Source organism: Meleagris gallopavo, chromosome 1 (genome assembly GCF_905368555.1).
Source record: "Meleagris gallopavo chromosome 1, MGAL_WU_HG_1.1, whole genome shotgun sequence".
NCBI lineage: Eukaryota > Metazoa > Chordata > Aves > Galliformes > Phasianidae > Meleagris > Meleagris gallopavo.
The window spans coordinates 67,108,897-67,130,958 of NC_139404.1; the positions used below are offsets into that span (position 1 = coordinate 67,108,897).

Here is a 22,062-nt window from a genome sequence, read left to right on the forward strand (position 1 = left end):
CTACTGCGAGGGGGTACTGCTGACTGACGCTCAACTTCTCTACCAAGACAGCCACCTCTTTCCACAAAGCTACTTCACATTTAGTCAGCGCCCAGCTGTACTACTGTATTGGTTAATCCACCCCAGATTCAGGACTTTATATTTTTCTTTTTTCAAGTTCATGAGTTCTTGTTATTTTTCCAGCCTGCCAAGGTATCTCTGAACAGTATGCTCCAGCACAGGGAACAACAAACACATTCAAGCAATTTAGTCTACGCTTGCTCTAAGGTATTTGCCCAGGCTTGTGGAACTTTGAGGGAAGGGCTGCCTACTTTGAGAGGGACTGAAAGAGGAACTTGGGCAAAAGGGAGACTGAAAAGGGACACAAGTTTATTGTAGGAAAACACAAAATGAAAATAGAAAGAGTGAGGATAAAGTTAGGACTGGCAAGGAAAAGACCCAAAGTCAGGTAACCAAACAGAATTAGCAACTATTTCCTAACTCCTGTGCCACAACTCCAACGTGGGCTTCTGAAATGGGATGGGTTTCCCCTACTCTACTGGAGCAACACCTGGAAGCTAGGCAAGATGTACATAGGCAATTCAAACGGTGCTTTTATGTGCAATTGGGATATGTATGGAGTACCTCATATGATGTGGAAACATTTGCTACTGAAATTCAGAAAATGTGTGGAAATAAAATAAAGATTTGAGAATGCACAAGGAGAACTCAAAACAATTATGTTAAGACGTGGATTGAGAACTGGAGGACTGTAAGATTAAAAGTCAGAAGGAGAAGGAAGGTAAAGGTGGAAAGAAGGAAGATTCATACATGACTGGAGGACCTTCTGGAAGAGGAAACTGGAAGTTGAGCGAGAAGTCAGAAAAGAGGGGGCTGGGTTTGCCGACACAATGATGAGATGAGGAGCAAGAACAATGGATGAGAAGATCAGACTGGGATCACTGAAGTTGAATGAGACTCCATACGTATTTTTCTATAGTCACATTTGTCTTTCTGAAATAAAATTAGGACCACCCACTGGAAAAGTCTAGCCAGACTCTAGCCACTTACACTGCAAAAGTTGAGTGTGCACAGTGAATAAGATCAAGTGCTGAGACCAGAGTGCTATTCTGAAGAACTGGATGGTTCTACTTCTGCTGAAGAGTTCCCTTACAATGGCAAGCAAACCAAGTGTGGCAGCATTGGTAGGAATTCAAAATGAGTAGAGAAAGGGACAAGACAGGCTGCCAGGTAGCTTGAGAAAGTACAAGTGGAAACACTGGAGGAAAGCCCCAGTCTACTCACTCAAAGCTGATAAGGGCTTTGGAGCTGTTACCAGTGCAGGCAATCCTAGGAGTAGAGAGAAGTCTACTGCAGCTTGTAGAAAGTACGCGTGCCTAGACGTTCAATAAGCAGGCACACTCTCTCATTTTTTGGCCCAAAGAAGGAAATTTCTGACTCATAAGTCACTTTCTCCTTCTCCTTCCCTATCCGATCACTTACACCTGAGTTTGAGATGCTACTTTAACACCTCGTTCCTCATTTTCTGCATGCTTTGAGATTCTGATATCATGATTTCAATTCCCAGATATCAATAATGAAAAGAGGTCAAATACTTTAAAAATACAGATTAAAGTTCCTTGTAACACATTAGTTTTGTGAAAAATCAATCCCTAGGTGCTACAAAATGAATATCCCAAATGCTTCTGGCCTTCATTTCTCTTTTCCTGGGTTCTCATCTCATACAGTTTTTCTAAAACACTATGAGAAAAACAACAAAAAAACCCATTCTTATTAGTCTCTCCATCCTTTTCCAGTGAGTTACATGGGTTACTCTTCATCCTTCCACTACATACAGTGACAGATATTGAGGTCATGCTCTGTGCCAGGGCTTAATACTAGTCACTAAGAAAGGCTGGAGTGTCATATTCAAAATAATAAAAGACAGAACAGAACATTGTCCATCTGTTCACTCAGTGAACATTGTCTATCCTACTCACCAAATGATTGAAGAATCCAATGGAAAATATAATCCATGAAGATGTAATTAAATACCACATCACAAAGTGTGTGCAAAACAAGCCAAATTAAGATGGTATGGGAAAATATAATTCTTCATGGCCTTTGCATTGGTTGTGGGGTACATGTTCAGCATACAATGTTCTCTGAAAACAGTGTCTGAGTTTGTCTGTATGTGTGTGTGAGCCTATATACTTAAAATTTTGTATTTTCACTGTAAAACTTACGCATTTGCAACTTCAGAATTGCTTTTAAGCACTGACAAACTGTCTATGTTAAACATCAATAATCTAATTCTTGATATCACATCTGGCTCGGTACTATGCCCAGTTTTGTCCAGAATAATATGGACTTACTGTCCAGCATATGGCTGCACCAATAAGTGAATGGAGCATTTTTCATTAGAAGCAGCTGAAAGAGCTGGGACTGCTTGGTCTAGAGAAGAGAAGGCTCATCAGAGTCTTATCAATGTGTTTAAATACTTGATGAGAGAGAATAAAAAAGAGGGATCCATAGTAAGTGAAAGATAGGAGGTAACAGGTACAAATTAAAATACACATGAAATTCTATCTAACAAAAGAAAATACTTTTTTACTCTGAGGTCAGGCAAATACCAGAAGTTTGTCCAGACAGTTTGTGACATCTCCAATTGGAACCTGCTCTAGCTGACCTTGTTTGGTGCTGGACCATATGACCTCCAGACATATCTTCTAACCCTAAGTGACCCTGATTCGGTCAAATTAATATCAGTTCCACAGTTTGACCTGTTGGTATCACTCATTACAACTTTTGCTATTTAAGTAACAGTGTGGCATACAATGCCCTGTGAATATGGCCAAGCTGGTCCTTGCAGCAATGCCAGTAAATTCCATTTTCTAGCTACACAACAGCAATAAACTGAAATGGCACTAGTCTTTACACGGATTGAAATCTGGACTTCAAAGAACTATCTGTGAGTTCAAAGTTAAATGTCTGCTTAAGTGTTTTTCTTGAGGGGAGCCTGAATTATACTGCCATTCAATCATGTAATTACAGTTATTAAAATCATCTGTAAAACACTGTTGATTTGATGTTTCATTCTACATGATATACGGCTGCATTAATTATTTTATTAGACATTCATAATATTGCCAGTATGATGCAATGCAGCTACCGCAAAGTATTTGCTGGTTTGGGAGAGGAAACGAACCATCTGCAATGGAAATTCTTCATTCAGAAGGCAAGAAACAACATTAAATCACGGCTCCTCCTGGACATATTCTACTCTACTTGTCAGACAGTAGAGCTGCAAAGCTCCTCTTTGCATGCAATGGCACACAGACCAGACAAACTTATCTAACTCTCCAGAGAATACAAAACAAAATACAAGCCCCCCCACTCTACACTTCACCCTTCTCTTCAAAGGATACTGCGAAGGGTAATAAAAACATTTTAACTGCATTGCCAGATTTATTTGACATTTTAATTGCAGGTCATCTGATATATTACTCTTTTCCACAACATATCCTTGTCAAATATTTTTTAAAGTTCACAGAAACACAAAATTTAGTATATACAGAGAATGAATGTTCCTTCCCCTTAATAGGATAGCTATTTATTAGAGATTTTATGTCCACGACGTAGACTCTTCATGCTAGCTATATTGTATCTATTTGATAGGATCCTTTAAAAAAAAGCTGTGGGTATACTCCCAAACACAACAGTGGACCAAAAGGGCTGTGGTAGAGGATTTTATGCAGATTAAGCTGAGCTGAATTCATGTGCACTGTTTGTCTTCCAGGGCTGCCGAGTATATCACACTATGGCAAGACTAAGTAAATGTCAGGCTGCATGGAGCTCTTGCATAGGTATGTCTTCTATTATTACTCAAATTTAAATAAACAAATTTACATTTACTGTACCTTTAGCTGAAGCACCAAGTCCATGCAGTATTTGCCAAGAGGATTTATGTCATTCAAGATGAGCGCAATTATAATATCAATCCCATTCGATTCATGGGTAGCTATGCAGGTCTGCAAAATAAGAGAAGAAAGTCAGAAGAGAGGGAAGAGAGGAAAACAAAGAGACTGAGAACTGGGGGCAGTGAGAAAGAGAGGGAATATGCAGCAAATTTCCAAAGAAAGGATCCAGAACTTGGACGACCGTGTGATTGCCAAAGCAGAGCAGCCTGAAAACATGCCACAAATGGTGTGGGGGAAATACGTAGTACAGGGCTAATCCCAACACTGTCAATAGTGAAGTATACAAGTGAGGAAAAAGCAGTGCAAGCTAAAATTTGCTTGCAGTGAAACATGCAGGATTAGGCACAATGTGGTACAGGCTACACACAACAGTCCACAGGAGCGCTACCAGGTTTGGCTGAACACACAGACACTGAATCTTAAAAGTCATACTGGAATGTATGTAAAATAAATGTCAGTTGTATAAGTCTATGGTATTTTTTTTTTTCCAAATAGATTTATTGGACAATATGAAAGGAAGTTTTCCAGAAAGACAGAGGGAAAAAACAAAGAATACAAAACAAACAGAGGAAAATGACAGTGGGGAGCATTTGTCTCCAAAACATGCTGCATTAGATTTGCAGATGGTTAAGCAAGTATAATTCTAATCCTGAGTGACTTCCCAGCAGGTAAGCCTGAGAAATTAAGCCTTAATAATCATTCCCTTCCATTATCAGTAGTCAGTGAACAAGTTAACTTGAAAACATAGATTTTCTTTTTATTTCCACTGACATTATTATTTTTTACATATATTTTTCTCAGTCATTAATAGATCAAATATGACTGTTTAAAAATTTGCCTACTAAAGGATTTTTGTTTGCTTGTTTTTAAAGTTTTAAGTAATGTCAATTGATAACCAGCAAGAGTAATCGAAGCAGTTTGCACTTCATTCATGTATGTTAATGAAGGAGAACTAATACTGCATGCATTTCTTCAGCTGTCCTTAGTATCAAGAATAGATTGTGTCTCTGTAATTTTGCCCACTGATATTTTCCTATCATTAATCCATATTGAAAATTCTGAAATTTCATCCACTGTGACAACTTTACTACAGTTCTCTTCAGATCAAACGCAGCAGCATGTAACTACACTCTGCATTTCTATATTGCCTCAGCACTGAAGAGACAGCTACCAATAGCCACAACTCAAAAGGCTGCATGGTCTTTACCCTCACTCATTTTCCTATCGATATCCTAATTAAGGATGTCAACAGGTAGCACAGGAGAACAGTAAGTTAAATTTTGTGGCAGTTAGATTAAATTGGGAAAGTAAAAATTAACATCCTATATAAAAATCTGAAAAGTCAAAATGCATGAAAATGGAAAAACAAACAAACAAACAAACAACAAGCAACATTATTATATAGGTAGTGTAATTCCACAGTTGTGACTTGAACCTCATAAAGTGAGGTTCAAACTATGGACTAAATTATATGATATTAAACTCTCTCCAAAAGGACTGGAAATGCTGTATGTAAACAGACAGGCTAAAGGAAAAGTCTGTTTTCTGCTCTGTTTTGAAAGGATTTCTCAGGCCTTATGCAGGTGTGGTAAGTATTCAGCTTAAACCCAGTAATTGCACGTGGTCTTATGTTATTAACAACACCAAAGAGTTTACAATAAGCACAAAGATACCATACCTTCAGGTAGATTGTTCTGCATCTATTCAAGCCCTACCTGATTTTCATGGCATGGACCTTGGCAATACTCAGTCAAGCTTTCCAGTGTCTGGTTCACCAGAGCTACGTTCCTCTCATTGATGTAAAGCCCCAGTAAGCCTAGTCCACCTGTCGTGCTTCCACAGATACAGTCCAAAAACTGAAGTGTCTCGCAAACAAGGTTGTAATTTGTTTTATTGTTCTGATGTCTTAAAAAATTCTGGTGGATGGAGAAAACGATCAAAAAAGATAAGGAGAAATAGAGAGTTAGAATCATGCTGAACACACAATCTTTTTCATAAAATTACTGACAGGTTCAATTTATGACCACATGATTGCCCTACCTTAATTACTGAAGTACACTAAACTGTGGAAAATAAATCATCTTAGTGCAGCAGTGGAGGACTATTATTTGATTAAACCAGTTGGGAAAGGAGGGCTTAGAAACACAAGCTTTGCAAACATCTGTCCTAGAGATGTCCTGCCCGATCTGTTTATTATGGTCCTTTACTCGGGAAGGTCTTGTCACTGATGAACAGGTATAGCCGCACATTTAGACTGCTCCATGGAAGTGCCAATGCACAACAGCAACTCAGCTCAAGCTACTTCCAATCCTGCTTTCAGGGCAGCTACTGGACACTGCACTGAAGCATATTTGCAGAAAACTCATTTTGCAAAAGTTTATCTGGCGGTAGTAATATCTACCAGAGGAATTGATAGCAGAGACACACTGCATCTTACACCCTTCAATCATAACACCTAGGGAAAAGAGCAGTACCAAAACTTTGTCCAGAAGCCTCTTGTGGTTTTCAAACTTATGGTAACTGATCCACTATTGGTGCATAGAAATTATACTGACAGGAATGTTTAGAAAATTTTCAATTCCATGTGGCTATCCTGTGGTTCCCACACCACTCTGAGGGCATAAACATGAACTTAAACTGAGCATGCAGATAGTTCTTGAAAAGGGTTATTTTATCACATGGACCAAAAGAATAACCATATTTTAGACACCCTTATTCTGTAATAGAAGCCAAGCACAGGCATGTTCTTCCTCCTTCATGAAGTTCCAGCTCTTGTAATACTTCCTTTGAAGTCTGGCTCAAAAACACTTTACCTGGAGCTCTCGGTTGTGGTTCTCACAAAGCAGCTGGAGAAATCTCAGTATTGGCTGCATGATTGCAATAGCAGGACTCATTACTGCTTCTTCTGTGGACTTTTCCTCTGCATTTGCAGCATCTGTTCCTGAGCCCATAAGATCTATTTCTGGGTCCATTTCTCTTCTATATACAGAATAAGCCTTGGATGTTGCAGAAGACGCTTCTGTTAACTGAACTTTCATACCCTCTTTCAGATGCAGTGTTGAATCCTTCACTGAAAAGAAGATAATTTTCCTTAATTTTTGAAACAGTTTTTGCTTGTTTAATTAAACAATAAGAAAACAACAACAGTGAACGCAACTTTTTCTTTTTTGGTGCCTAACTTTTCAAAGACCTCTAGGCAACTTACAAAGAATATCAAAGCAACATTCATGAAGGGATAGCATGTTCCAAATTGACCACAAACCACAGTGAAGCAGAACATTTAAAACAAAAAGCCCTACTATTTCTCTTCCATATACAGTAAATGATGAGAACAATGGAAGGACCACAGGGTGGGCATTTTTTCCTGTGCTTGCTCATGTGAAATAGCCCCGCTAGCAGCAGCCTGTGTTTCAGCTTCTCTAAAAACATGGGTCTATATCTTGTATTGGTGCAAGCTGGCATAGCTTCACTGACTTCATCAATGCTAGTTCCATGCAATCAGCTTAAGTTATGGTCTGTAATTTAGAGAAAAACAGACAAATAAGGCAGTGCAGCAATAATTAATATTAAAACTTATTGATCAATGTAGCAGAGCATCAGTGGTGTAATACAAGCAACTTGAACATAATGCACTATGCATTATATGGCTGCCTCCTTACCTCTCTTTTTGGGTACAGATATGGTTAGGTCACTATCATCATCTTTCTTTTTGCTCCCCAGATCAATAGTGTTCACTGTCACTGTTGATCGTATCTCTTGCTGAGCAGCTTTCATACGGTCATACAGGACTTTAAAGAATTTTTCTGACTTTTTTTGCTCCTTCAATTGCTGGTAAGTTGAATACTGCAATGAATAAAAAGAGGATACTCATTAGTTATCAGTCTTCATAGGAAGAAAAAATACAGAAACAAAAAAGATAATCACACAGGAAAAAAAAAAGATGACCACTACACAACCAATTATTTTACAAAGTGATATAAAAGATTGGTAACAAGTACTGATCGTTATTTTTAAATTTGGATAAAATGGCAAGCAATGCTGCTTGCAATCTTTCAAATGTCACAAAATTACCCAACTAAGTTAAATTATTTAGCAATACTCCCCATTTCTCTCCAGGTATTCTAGAGATACAATATTCAATCTGCAAGTAATAGTGAAAGTAATTGTTATTATGTAGCTACAGCAGGAAACAGGAAACTCTCAGATTTATATTTAATGTTACAGCTTAGCCTATACACATTCTTGGTTCTTTATAGCTTCAGAATTGGAATTAATATTTTAGGTTATTAAGTACAGTCCTCAACATTACTGTCAAGTAGGCGGAATATCATTTTCAACAGTTTAAAAACTGTCCCAGAAGTGATGTCCTTCTACAACTCCTTACCAATTCATTTTAGAAAGCTGCAGCAATACCTCACTTCTTTAATACTTTTAGATGCTCTCTAAGGGTGACAGGTTGTATTATCTTTTTTACAGAATAAAGATACAGGATAGGATTCCTCTCATTTAACTTTTACAGTCTTGAAATGAAGCATATGTTGATTATTTAGGTTCCTGTCAAATTTAATGATGAGATATGGGGAAAAGCTGGGACTGGTTCATGCCACCTCTCCTTTCTGCTGATCACAGAGTAAGAATAAACAACTAACTTATTTGGCTAAAGTTGGGTAAGAGCAATACCTCCACCTTTGTGAAAAGATCAGAATCCATAGTTTTAAGCATTTATTTCCTTTGGAACAGATATTGGCAGTTTCAATGACCAATTTTTACCTTCGGAGATTTAGAAAAAAGTCCCTACACGTTTCCAGATTTTTATTTATTATTATTATTATTATTATTTGCTATTATAAATTTGAAAGCTTTGGAATTATTAAATTTACAAGCAGAAGCATGAAATAACTGGAGATAATGCTCAGCTGGCAAAGAGCACAAAGAACAACTGTACAACATTGAAGGGGGAAGCAGAAAAATGTTTTCTTCTATTGAAGACTTTACTGTAAGAGATACTGCATAATAACATGAAATATTTACAATAGTTTTTAGGGGGACTTATTATAGTAATAACTTCTCTACAGAACTCACTACAAAAAGTTTCTTTTTATTCGACTCCTGACTATATGCATTTGAAAAGCAGTATGTGAATAAGTAAATGAAATAAGTACCTGTGTTTGTGCATTTCCACCTTCAAGCAGTGCAATACCAAGCAAAATGCCTTCTGAGAAAATTCTGTCATTTTTGGTGCTGACTATAACATCTATGACAAGTTCTGATGCACCTTCTTTATCTAGAAGGCATTGAATGTCAAACATGGATACTCCAGACTTATCTGAGTCTTGTCCTACAAATCCACCTGTAAGTCAGAGATATACATACTATTCATGTTTGTTTCATGCATATATATTGAAATAAATCTATTTGGAAAACCATCCAGTACCAATGCAATTCGTTTACTCTCAAAATTCTGTTAGAGGCAAAATTCCTCTTGAAACAAAGATGTTTGTGTGAATGTGCCAATGTTGGTCCCCAAGCATAAGAAACAAAACAAAAACTCACACCACAGTCCTGTTAACAGCATTCAGACAATAAAGAAGATCAAAATGAAACTGATTTGTTCACAGAACCCTGGTTTTAATTCCATTACTGCATACACTAATATATGAGCATGGCCAGAGGTCTGAAAAAGCTTTTAAACCTGCTTTTCTCGGGTCTAATCTAAACAAAGATTGTATACTCGTAAATCCACTCTGGTTATGGGTATGACCTTCTAGCTAAATTTTTTTCCAGTCTAATTCCTAGAGCAGTAACATCATGATAAGTTAAAACAAATTAACACAAATTAAGCTAACGCAAATTAACTGATGGTGTGATTCGAAGGGATTTTACTAAATTGTATTAACTCATTAAATCAGCCATATTTTATTATTAGTCATTATCATATTTCCTGCTATACACATGTTATACACATGTAACTGCACCTACCACATGAGGAAAAAATATGGCACTGTTTTAATCAAAGCAGTACTGACAAAATGTTTCTGATTCTTTAACGAAGCCATGCATTCATATACACATTTTTCACAAAGAAAAGACAAAACACTAATTCTGTATTCTATTGTTTGCTACGGAATAAACTGATGTACAAGACACTCAGTCTCTGATTTTTTTCCAGTATCAACACTGAAACACACAGAGGATCAGCCAAATGACATTTGGGAAAGCCCATACATCTGGACATGCTTTTAATATATGCTGATAATGTGATGGCCAGCTTTGCTATGACGTGGCTCTACACTTCATTCTGTCATATTTCCTATGACATACATTATTTTTGGTTTTATTAGAAAGCATTTTACTGTAATCTACATTGGCTTCTATAACACAATAATACAAAAATGAGGTTATAAGGAACACCCACTCAAACTTCCTGCTCACAGTAGTTAGAGTAGGTCCTCACAGCCTTGTTTTGAAAGAACTGACATTCTACAGCCTCTCTAGGAAATTTATTTCATTGCTTAAGTGATATATTTGTGAAAAGCTTTTCCTTATATCCTATTTTTTTAATGTGCTAGTGGAGGATCTGGAATTTTAAAAAGTTGATTGGTTTCCAGAAACAGCAGTGGCTTTGTTCAAATGCTGCATGCTTTGCTGGATTCCTGGACGTGAATTTATTAGCAAATGGTGTTACCAATCAGAATTGAACTGAAGGACTGACTTGGGGGAATGGAGAGATTCGCTTTTTTAGTGCTGGCAAATGCACACCAGCCATCTGAGACAGGTGCACACAGCCTTTCTTCTAACTGATTACAGAACTCGCTCCATTTATTTGCCAATTAAATCCCTGGAGCACATTCAACATGCCTTTTAAAAAGATGGTGCTGCTAGTTTTGTTTTTCTTAAATGATGTGTGTTGATTTACCTCCCACTTGTGCAGTTTTGCTGTAGCTGGTAGACAGAGGCCCATTCATACCACTTCCATATTCCCCTTTAAAGTAGCGATACAGGAGTATTTTCCTTAAAGTGTTGCCCTTTAAGAGAAATACAAAAATAGCATAAGAAACTTCAGTATTTCCTTTGTTTGAAAAGCCAGATGTTTATAATAGATACATAATTTATTAGGTCTTTCTTTTATAATTAGTAAGCATACAAATAGAAAAGTTGTCCATAAAACAAGCATCTAATGGTCTTATCTAACACATTCTGTGGCAAGAATTCTAAAATACTGCTGTACAAGTTTTCTCTGAAGATTATTTTAAACTTACTGATGATAAATCAAATATCTCTACCTCAACAATTTCCACTGACTACCTGGAAGACGTGTATTTTGAAACAAGTTCTACAAAGAACCAATGCACTGCAGTCTGTGTGTGTCTGTCCTACCCTGCCATGGCAGTACTTTCTTCCTATTTTCTGCATCTGAGTAAAATCACTCCCTTTTCTCTGATCTCATATAATCCAACTGATCATCTGAAAGAAGCCACATCACATGAAATATTAAAAACAGAGAGATGACATTTGATAGAAGAGCTTCCTTTACTTCCAAAACCAAAACTAGTCAATATTTGCATGCAGCTCTCTGAAGAGCTTCTCTTTCATTTTGCATATGTTCTGCAAAACAAGATGCACCGAATTAAGAGTAGGGGTACAATCACTTGGCATTTTCCTGTTGCCTTTGGTCTCCCGGGGATACCTGCAGTCAACACTCATCTTTACAGAGGCAGCAGATGACAATGACTGCAGGTATAAATATAAAATACTCTAGACTTTATTTGGAAATAAGTATGGCAAGGCTTCCAATGTTTACAATAGAAGGAGAAAAATTATTCATTTCAACAGTTAGGCAGTAAAAGGACATGATTTCTTCTTTGCATTTACTCACCTACTGGTTTTAATGAAGAACAGGTCTTAAAAATATGTGTACCAGAAGCATTCTCTGTACTTACAGGGAACATACAGGTCACCAGGACCTGCATGTTAGTCTAGCCATATGCTTTTCAGTCTGTACATCTGTAACCACCAGAGGCAGCAACAAGAGAGAAAGCAAGACCCAAAAATATCTCAGGAAGCACAATCCACACTCATATGTCTCTGTTAATACTTAGCAGTATTTCCAAAAGCAACCAAAGGCCACCATGGGGCTTCATTGCTTCATGCGTCTCAAAAAGCAATGGGCTTGTCCATCCCAAACAAGGGTCACAATGCAGTAATCTGTATATGTAGGCTGACAATGCAAAACAGAAGTTCCTTCCTAGTTCTCATATTCTGATGTTTTCATAGAGTCTACACAGTCTGCAGAATTCACTCAATTAGCCAAGAAAATTGCAAGATCTATATTAAAATTTCAGAATCCATAAACACAATGGCTGCAAGAAGAATAAAAGCATCACCTACACATCTGTTGTGCCAAGGAATTTATTACATGAATCTTTCAGATGAACTTAAGCCAGCTGTGGTCTACACTACAGAAAAAGACCAAGAACCATCAATGTCTGAACCACACATGGAAGCAGACTCTTTCCAGCCTAGTTTGCAATGGAGATTAATCCTGCACGCATGGGCAAGATACAGCTCATAAGAAATTTCAAGATTGCTAAAATCTCTTAGAGGCACACATATCACAGAATCATAGAGCTTTGTCACACAAATAGGATCCACAGAGGAGAAATCCTTCCTACCACCCAACTAGGACCCAGCCCAGAATGAGAACTGCATCAAGACATGCCTTTAATATGAAAGGCTGGCATTTGCCATACCATTTGATTAACCACAAAGCTTGAGGGAACATCCTTAACTGGCTATCTGTGTAGTCTGCTGATGATGAACAGAGCGCCATGGTAAATTATATAAACAGTCACAGTGCAGTCACGGGAAGAAACACCAAAAGGCATCTATATGTAGTTAAAAATAATACCCACAGTCACAAGTTTTATTGTTCAATCAAAACAGCCTTTATTTTTATCAGGAAGAACGCTGAGGACCATGAAATAGCATTTGACTAATAACCTTGACAATTTAGCACTTGGTCTCGTTGTCTGTAAAAAAATTAACTGTTTGCACATCTCAGATCATTTTTCCTGCCTCGTTACCTTCAAAAGACAACAGGAGGAGCAGTGATATGAATATACTTCTCCAACTGGCTACAGAACAAGGAATCTTTTCCTGACTGTCTGCAAACTAAGACACAGACGTTACCTTTTGCCCCCAGAGAGCAAGTCTTCATTATTAGGCTTTTCACTCTCTCTCCCTCTCTTAACCTCTCATGAATCTAGACACACACAGTTCTTAGAAGCCTAATTGCCAAAAGTCAAGAGCATTGTGTTTAAAAACCAGGAACGCAATGGAATCTCTGCTTTGACAAAGAGCTGTACCAAAAATGTGCCCTCAGACTCAGCCCCACAATGATGCAGGCTTGGGATCTTCAGCCCCTTTGTGATCACTTTGGGAAGCCGTGTGACTTCCCCAGGTCATTTAGTTTCTTGTGAAATTAGCAGCCACTGCAAATAGAAGAAACTGCTCTCTGCAGCCCAGCAGCATATACTGGAGCTGAGGAATACACAGATGCTTATGCAGTATATCAGAAATTCCTGTCACCTCCAGTGCATGACCGTGTGAGGTATCATACAAAAGAACGCTAAAAAGACCCCGCTCCCAGAAAAAAAAAGTGCTGATCCTGCTGGCATAAGTGTCTGCGTTTGCTTTTGTGGGAATGCCAAAAAACAAAGTCAAGAATTGTCCCATCATCTGGACGAGGCAATCTGCTGCCAGGGCAAGTAAGACAGTCATGCCATTGGTGCCCTTGTGAACGATTTCCCAACTTAGCACAGCCACAAAATTAATATTGCCCAAAGCAAATGAGCACAGCAGTGGTATGAATAAGCACTTTGCAGCAACCATTATTGACACTCATACAACTGAAGCAGAGGCCAAAAATAAAAGCACACTAGGCAGTACAGTGTTGTCTTCCCTTGACTATGTTTCTTCACACAGCAGAAAATCCCAGCCTTCCAAGTCAAATCTCTCCCCCACTGGCTACAATAAACTTGCCCTTATACCTCTTATTAGGGTATGGAAATGGTATGTAAACATCGGTCAGCTGACTGTAATCCTTCTATAATGGCTAGAACATTGTATAGCCCAGAAAAAAACCCACAATGAAACATAATAGTCTTATTGTTACCCATGAATACCACTGCACTGTGTCTAACAAAAGCTAGGATAAAGACTGAGGACACAAGAAAGCAACAACTGGTTATTGTTCTTGCAGTTTTAAATAGCCTGAGATTGACAGACAAAAGTTTCCAATAGGGAAGAATTATTCCAATAGGAACATGTAGACACAAACAAATTACAATTTTCTCAGTATTTCATTATACTAGTTGATCTTTAAACTTGATTTAAATGCCTTAATAAAATCGTACATTCACTTTCTTTTTTTGAGACTGCAACATGCTGGTTCCACATTGGGATAGGATGTCTCATGTGGAGAAGAAATGCCTGAGTGTTTGGAAGGTTTACCATGGGTACTTGCTTCAGCATGAGCTCCCTGTGCAACAGCACACTGCATACGGAATTCGAGTATTTTAGAGTCAGTGATGTTCCAAAGTTTGAAATGGTGGATCTGATTGTCTCTTCTGACTTTCATTTGCAATAAGACCATGAGGTAGAAATGTTCAAATTAGCAGTGATAACACAGAAAAGGCAGTCACGTCCAACAAATATTTCTCATATACAGTGGATGATGTGGCCATAGCCCCATACTAACCCAGGTGGATGGATGAATATTATATTTCAGTAACTTCCACCTAAATATTACAGAGGAGCTGACTGGGACATCTGCTCTACTAATACACGTTTTTGGCAAGTTGAAATGGAAACAAAATCTCAGAGAACTACGAGAAATCTAATGTGCAATGACACTGTTAAAAACGTAAATATGATGACATTGATAAAACATAAGCTGTGAGTTTTTTATCAGTTCTGGGCAAAATAAAGTAATGGATGATTTTGAGCTCCATTAATGCAAAATTAAAGGAAGCAACTACAAACCAGTAGTAGTTATAGTATTAGCATCGTGTCATAATAATTGTCTCAATATGGGATTTAAAAAATAATAGACCTACTCTAGCTTCTGATTATTATCTTCTTTGGTCTCACTCATGATGAAAATATCATTCTGGTGAAGTCTGATAAAGTGGTGATATGATACATAAGGCAAAAATTATAACTGAAAATCTACAATGCTATAATCCCACAATGATACTTGCTAAATGGCTTAACAGCTAAGACAGAATTCAATTTGAAACTTAGACCAACAAATTATAAATGAGTGCACAGGCTTCTAATAGGAAACCTCAGGAAATACCTATTGTATGCCTGATATTTTTTTCAAGCAAATGGAAGAACACAGAAGAATAAGATAATTTGTAAAGGACATACAAGGAAAACAGGATGGGGTCAGAACATTTATAACAGTTTAGGATCACTTATTCAACTGAGAAGAAGCAAACAATTTGTGTCTCAGTCTGTCCAGATACTTCTGTGTTGAGTTAGAGATGTAATAACAATAAAGAAGACCATAAAATGTAGGCCTTCATTCTAGTGAAGATCTGAAGGTCTTGGACAAAAATCAGCAGAACGACGTTTTGAAAAATCATGCCATTCTGGAAATTATAACCAGAGCTATGGAGTAGGATTCATAAAACTATCTTACTTTTTTATGTGAAGAGGCATGTTGCTGAAGGAATACTGCATCAAAAGCTGGTGTCTATAATTCAAGAAGAATTCTGATAAATTGGATTAGATTTGGAGAAGTTCTACAAGAGTGATTAGAAAATAAAACATACTTTCTCATCAGAAATTCAAGGTTTTCAATCTACTGAGCTTACCAGTCTAAACATGAAAGACAAACTCTGTTTCTGACTATCTGCATGAGAAATCTGATAACCTTTAGATAAACCTGCAAGATAAAGACGTAAGACACAATGCTTAGGTGCTGAAGACCAATTTAGGTGGGAAAGAGATAGAAGTGGTTGAGTTTTTTCATTTGTCGTTTATGATTTTGCCTTTTGTCCCTGCTAATATGTGAGGGCTGCTTCAAAAGTAATGCCTCCTATTTTATTATACTCACCCACGATGGCAAAAGCAGATGTCGGTAGTACAGCAGTAGTGGTTGAACCTTCCTGCCAACATGCCGTTATATTTTGTTGTTGTGTGACAAATGGCAGCAGAGGGGCAGCCTAATAAAATGGCATCTGACATAGAAGTACGTATGAAGCAATGGTGTGTCACTGAATTCTTCCATGCAGAAAAAGTTGCACTCACTGACATTCATCAATGCTTGTTGAGTGTTTATGGAGACCAAACAGCAGATGTTAGCACTGTGAAGTGATGGGTGGTACATTTCAGAAGTGGTAACAGTGTGTTATCTCCACTGGTACAGATTTTTATGACTGAACTGTGCAGGTACTTGTTCACCACTGGTGAAAATGCATAGCTAATAAGGGTGATTATGTTCAAAAATAGTGTTTTGTAGCTGAGAATTTGCTCTACGAGACAGTGTTATTGTGCGCTTTGTACCTCTTGTAGTTCCCACAGAAATAAATAGGAGGCATTACTTTCAGAGCAACTTACATACAAAAGTAAGTGCATGTAGCCATCGGAATATTCTAAGAAGAGGTGCACAGAGCTGCTCGCAGTTACTAAATGATCACTAGATGGGTTCCCAAACAGGAAGTATTAGAAGATCTTGTGGTCTATATGAGGGGAACCAGCTAGGTGACAAAACACATGCCATTTTAATCTATAAAGATATCATGCCACTTTTTCCTATCGTAAATACAGATGAAAAGCCTGACTCTCAATGAAAGCTGTTAAAAAAAACCACAAGTTTTTTCCCATCATTTGTAAATTAAATTTCTGTTTTGCTTGATCTAAGCATCTGCTTGAGGATGATTTTTTGTTGTTGTTTTCCACCTGTTTTTACGCTATTTTGTTCTTTTATTCCCTTTTGTGATGAAACAGGGCAGGGGAAGGATGAGCTTTGTGCAAGTGTTCCCTATGAAGTTACCAAATATGAAAGTTATACAGTTCCTCATTAATTTATGGCTTAACCTGATCATGAAATGGAAGATGGCATCAGTATTATTATCTCACCTCCAAAATGGATTAACTGAGGCACGCAGCTACCAGGCACACAGAGTTGCACAAGGAGAAGCTTGGAAGAGAACATCTGAGCCCTAACTCTTTCTATGGCCTCAAAGTGGAAAAAATGCTGTCTTCATGCTGCCAGCAAGTTCCAAGGGGCTTAGAGAATGAGGGAGGTTGTCTGCTTTGGGGTGATGTTTGTTTATTTTCACACAGAGTGAGTTTTTTCCTGGTTTTGATCTTTTAGAACAAGAAGTTACAATAGCCAACTGATAGTTGACACTGATATATTTTGACCAGTAAAATATGACATCCAAGAGCAAACTTAGTAGCACACTGGGGCATTTATTCACTCCTACAAAAAAGTATTTATAAAAATGAAGTTAGGTCAGCTGTTGTTCAGCCCTGCTTTCACTAAAATCAATGGGAGCCTTGCCAGCAGCTTGAGGAGAAGAAGCAGACATGTACTTTGCCCGGCAAAAGTTTTTATACAATTCTAAAAAGAAAAAAAGAAGCCCACAACAAAATATGTACCAGACTTCATGACACAGTTCTCCTAGGAGAGCAAAACTGGCCACCCACACCTCTCAGCTGTCTCTCATTAGGCAGAGACGCCTCACATTTTAAATGTGCCATTGTTTAATTCTACACAAATCTGGTATTAATTCCACTTGTCTTAATACAGCTTGCCTAAATCACCAACGCTAACTGATAAACCTGAGGTTGTGACTTCTGTGGAGACTCATTAATAGGTATAGACAAAAAAGAATGGCAAGCATGACCCTTCTCAAAAACCAAATGATAATGGTTGAAAAAAGTAGCTAACTTCAAAACAGTCTCTTAATTCTTCCCTATACACATCCAGGTTTCATAAAGTTTCAAGATAAAGCACCAAAATACTGCAAAACAAATGCTATTTCCAGTCTGTTTTCAATATCAATAGTGAAAAGAATAGTGGATACATTGCAAGAAAAACAGTTTTTGCCTGGTAACTGTCCAATTTCACACCCTGAAGAAGTTCAGGAAAATATCATATTAAAAGAAAGATTTTTATTTTTTTTTTTTACTATTACCATGAATACAGCAGCAGAAGAAAACTGTCTGGATTAGTGAAAACTCCAGCACTATTGCATTCAGAATACAGTTTGATTTTGTATAAGATTTTACTACTGGGCCATAAAATATTATTATTAGTCAAAAGTCCATTCTTTTTTTTTTTTCTTTTTCTTTCTTTTTTTTTTTTCTTCCAAATATAGGATATTTACAGTCACAACATTTGTATACATAGAACAGGTCTTTATTACAGCAAATATTACTGTTAAAATCTCTCACCTTTCCTGTTGCTCACTTAGTTACATGGTTTTCATCTTTGCTCATAACATGCACTCACAAAACTGATTTTTTTTTTTTTATTTTTGCACCTATGTGATTTTTTCTTTGCACCTTTGGCTTGAACAAGGTAAAGCATTGAGACGCACAATAACCCAAGTTCTCCACCACTGAAAGAAAACAATGTAAGATTTCACCATGATTGTTCAGAAGCATGTATGACTTGTCACATCAGTAACGTACTGTAGAAAAAGACCATTTCTGAAAAGCATAATTTTCAACAATTGAAATTATATAAATCTTGTGTTGCAGGGGGGTAAACCTTCAAAGGAGTTATGCACAAAAATTATTTGTTAAAAAGATTTCTGTATGGAAGTCCCTGCTCTCTCCCAGGAAAATTTGCCCCTAAGAGTCCTAATGTGAACATTTACAAAAGTAGACAATTTCTAGATGTATACTTCTGAGTACCACCACACTTAGATATTTTAAGAGCAATTTGAAACAGGTAGCTAGGGAAAAATATTAAGAGTAGCCAAACAGTATTTTCATTACATTGCTTTGTTTCACTGTGTTGCTGTTGTGCTGAACTTCAAAGCCCAACAGATACCTGATTTACTAGATAAAAAATGCATTGCAGAGGTATTGCTTATGCTATTTTGAATTAGATACGCTAGGTTCTTCACTGCTGATTTAGGATTATTAAAGTGGCTCAGGAGCACTTCAGGATTTCAGTTTTCACCTACTCATTTTTACCCATCACCAGCTCCACTGATTTCTCAATTTCATCCTTTTCTACTAGCTAAGATTGATGAAGAAACTTCAGAAATACACGAAGAATTTCTGCTAAGGCATTCCAGATAGCCACATCGCCACTTATGTATGAAGGAACCTTTACATTTGCTAAAACACATTATCTTCTAATTCAGATTAGCAAAATTCAGGAAATCTTTCAGAGGATTTGCTATGAGTTCTGGGCTGAATAAATTACAAATAAGTACCTTCTTGTTTTACCATGGATATGCCATTAAACCATGATATGTACCACCTTCTCAAATAGTTAAATGCCATCCCTGGTAGTCTGAGCTACTTAGTGAGAGCTGCTTTTTTATGTCAACTGGTGGGTTTTTTTGAGACTGTGATATTAAAACGAAGTAGTTCTCAGTATTAATTTACTGCTTTCCACATCTCCTGCTCTGCACTGATGGAGCAGTCACATCTCAAGTTTCATGAACAGTGTGACAATAAGAAAGTCATAAAACTATTAGAGAGCACACAAAGAAGGGTCGCTAAGATGGGGAAGGGTCTAGAGGGCAAGACGTGAGGAGCAGCTGAGGTCCCTTGGTTTGCTCTGCGCAGAGCAAAGAAGCTGAGGGGAGGCCTGATGGCGGCTGCAGCTCCTCACAGGGAGTGGAGGGGCAGCGCTGAGCTCTGCTCTGTGTGACAGCGACAGGGCCCGAGGGAATGGAAGAGTGTGTGAGCAAGCATATCTACTTCCAAATATACCTGCATTTTTAGGTACTAAAGACTGTATAAATTCAGGCCTCCAACAGCCTAAAAGAAAAAATCTGAACTGACTACTGTAGAGGCCAACATACAAAATTGGGCCAAGGGAGTTCACAGTCTTACAGTCTGGCACAGAGTGTGGCCACTGAAAACAGCTGGTCAAAGGAGATCTACGCAGCTCCTACCCAATCAGCAAAACTGGAGCAGCTAAATGAAATCAACCCTGGGGCAGATTCAGACAGTAGCGATATTTAAATGGCCAGTGTTACCAGTGGTATACAGAAACACAATCTTAGCACTTATCTTCATGGAAAATGAGCACACATCAGCTCAAAAGCATAGCTTCGATGGGGTCAAGATGCAGAGATGGCCTAGTGTTACTTGCAGTGATAGGCAGATTCTTCCTTTGTTACACTGTTCAGCATTGCAAAGAAAACAAAACATCTTGCTCCTTCTATACAGAGGAGAACAATTTTCACCTGGAGCAAAGCCAGCTCCTGCACTGATTGCACTGTCTCTCTGAAAACAGGAGGCACTTCAGACAAACAGAAAAGCAGAACTACGTTAGAGAATACTACAAATCTAGCACTTTGTCATTACTAACTATCCATTTTGACGTGGCTGATTTAGAAATACCTGTAATTAATGTTCCCTGAATTAAAACAAAAATTCAAACAAAACTACAGCAGTTTGAAAAATTTCCCAGTAAACTTAATTGGGAATGATCCATAATTGTTAACTCTCTCAATTGTGTTATCATTTGCATTATGGTTGGTACTTTAAGTTCTGCACCTAGATTCCCATGCTTCTATGAGAATTCTTATTCTCATTTTTTAAAAAAAGAAATCCACACACAAAACAGAACCACACACACAATGAAATTTCTACCACACCAGGTCCCAGAAAAAGTATTTGAAAATGCGAAATCTTTGTGGTCAGAGACAGAAGGCCCAAAAGAACAAGAACTAAAAAACCCAAAATATGCTGCTGGGTTTTTGATCATTATGAAACCAAACCAAAGTAATTTCATCATCTTTAGGAGTCTGCCTGATGACTTTGATTGCCAGAGATTGTAAGTATCAAGTAAATATTTTAAGCAACCTTCTTCAGCAGACTTTTTGATTCTGCGTGTTCAGAAGGGCTCAGATTCTTGCCACTGACACTCAGCAAATATAGTTGCTGACACTTGTCTGTAGTTGCAAAGCACTCGGTATCTTCTTCCTCATACAGTAGATCAGCAAACCAGCACATCCACTTGCAGCAAAGGAGCCCAAGTAAATAGGAATTAATAATGATCCAGGATTACAAGGTAAGGTCACCCCAGAAGAAAAGGATCCCTTCCTAAGTATGAGAAATGGTAATTTCACAACTAAAATAAACTTCATTAAGATCTGAGCTCTGTTGCTGTTCTAGCAAGGGCTATGCTGCCACTAGGAGTTGGGCTCTAGGATGACCTGAACACTGAATTCCTTGGGAGGCTGAAAAAAAAGCATTTGGCAAGTTTATTCTCCAAGAAAGAGGAATCAGTTGCCCATCTTGGTTCAGACACTATGCTATGCCAACTTACTTCAACTTCCATTAATGTCATTAACAAGCTAAGTACCTATCCAGAGGCAATCAGGATATATCTTGGCTTTAACTATGGATTCACAAAACTGAAGATGGACTGGACCTTGAAGTTGGTCTTTCTTGAAATGTCTGAAGTTTTCGTAACAGAACTTTCCTTCCAAATGACAGACATTCTGAATTTTGAAGTCATCTCTTACTAGGAAAAGGTCTCAATTTTCAAAGCAGTTCTCAATCTTCCCTTTTAAATTAGATGCCGATATTAACTTTCTACTCTTGGAGCCTAAGATTTCATCAGCTCCAACAAGGAAATCTAATAATGTCCTTTTGAAGAGTGCTGTGAAATGACTCCTATTTTGCGCTAACACTGCAGCAGAAGTTTCATAAACCTTCACTATTAGCCAAAGCCGTTGAATGAAACTGAAATATTGCTAACAGAGAAGTATTTTGTTTTTAATAACTTTCAGAGGTGTATTAGCTGTCAAACCAGAGCTCAATATTTTCTTAGCTGTCTTTGTATTTTAGGAGTAACAGTAATTTCTAAATGATAAGTTTCACAAGACAA

The 22,062-nt window shown here is 37.7% G+C and overlaps 1 protein-coding gene across 3 annotated transcripts in view; it reads right to left on the reverse strand.

The window, feature by feature from the left end:
- The window catches only part of ITPR2 (inositol 1,4,5-trisphosphate receptor type 2), a 263,980-nt gene that overhangs the window by 70,986 nt on the left and 170,932 nt on the right, over positions 1 to 22,062 (reverse strand). For all 3 annotated transcript variants that reach the window (XM_085231963.1, XM_085231974.1, XM_085231957.1), the window contains 6 exons: positions 10,876 to 10,984; positions 9,122 to 9,309; positions 7,619 to 7,802; positions 6,773 to 7,029; positions 5,675 to 5,875; positions 3,900 to 4,010 (listed from right to left, as the gene is read on the reverse strand). In XM_085231963.1, the coding sequence (XP_085088089.1) occupies positions 3,900 to 4,010; positions 5,675 to 5,875; positions 6,773 to 7,029; positions 7,619 to 7,802; positions 9,122 to 9,309; positions 10,876 to 10,984 (1,050 nt within the window). The remainder of the gene's footprint in view (positions 1 to 3,899; positions 4,011 to 5,674; positions 5,876 to 6,772; positions 7,030 to 7,618; positions 7,803 to 9,121; positions 9,310 to 10,875; positions 10,985 to 22,062) is intronic.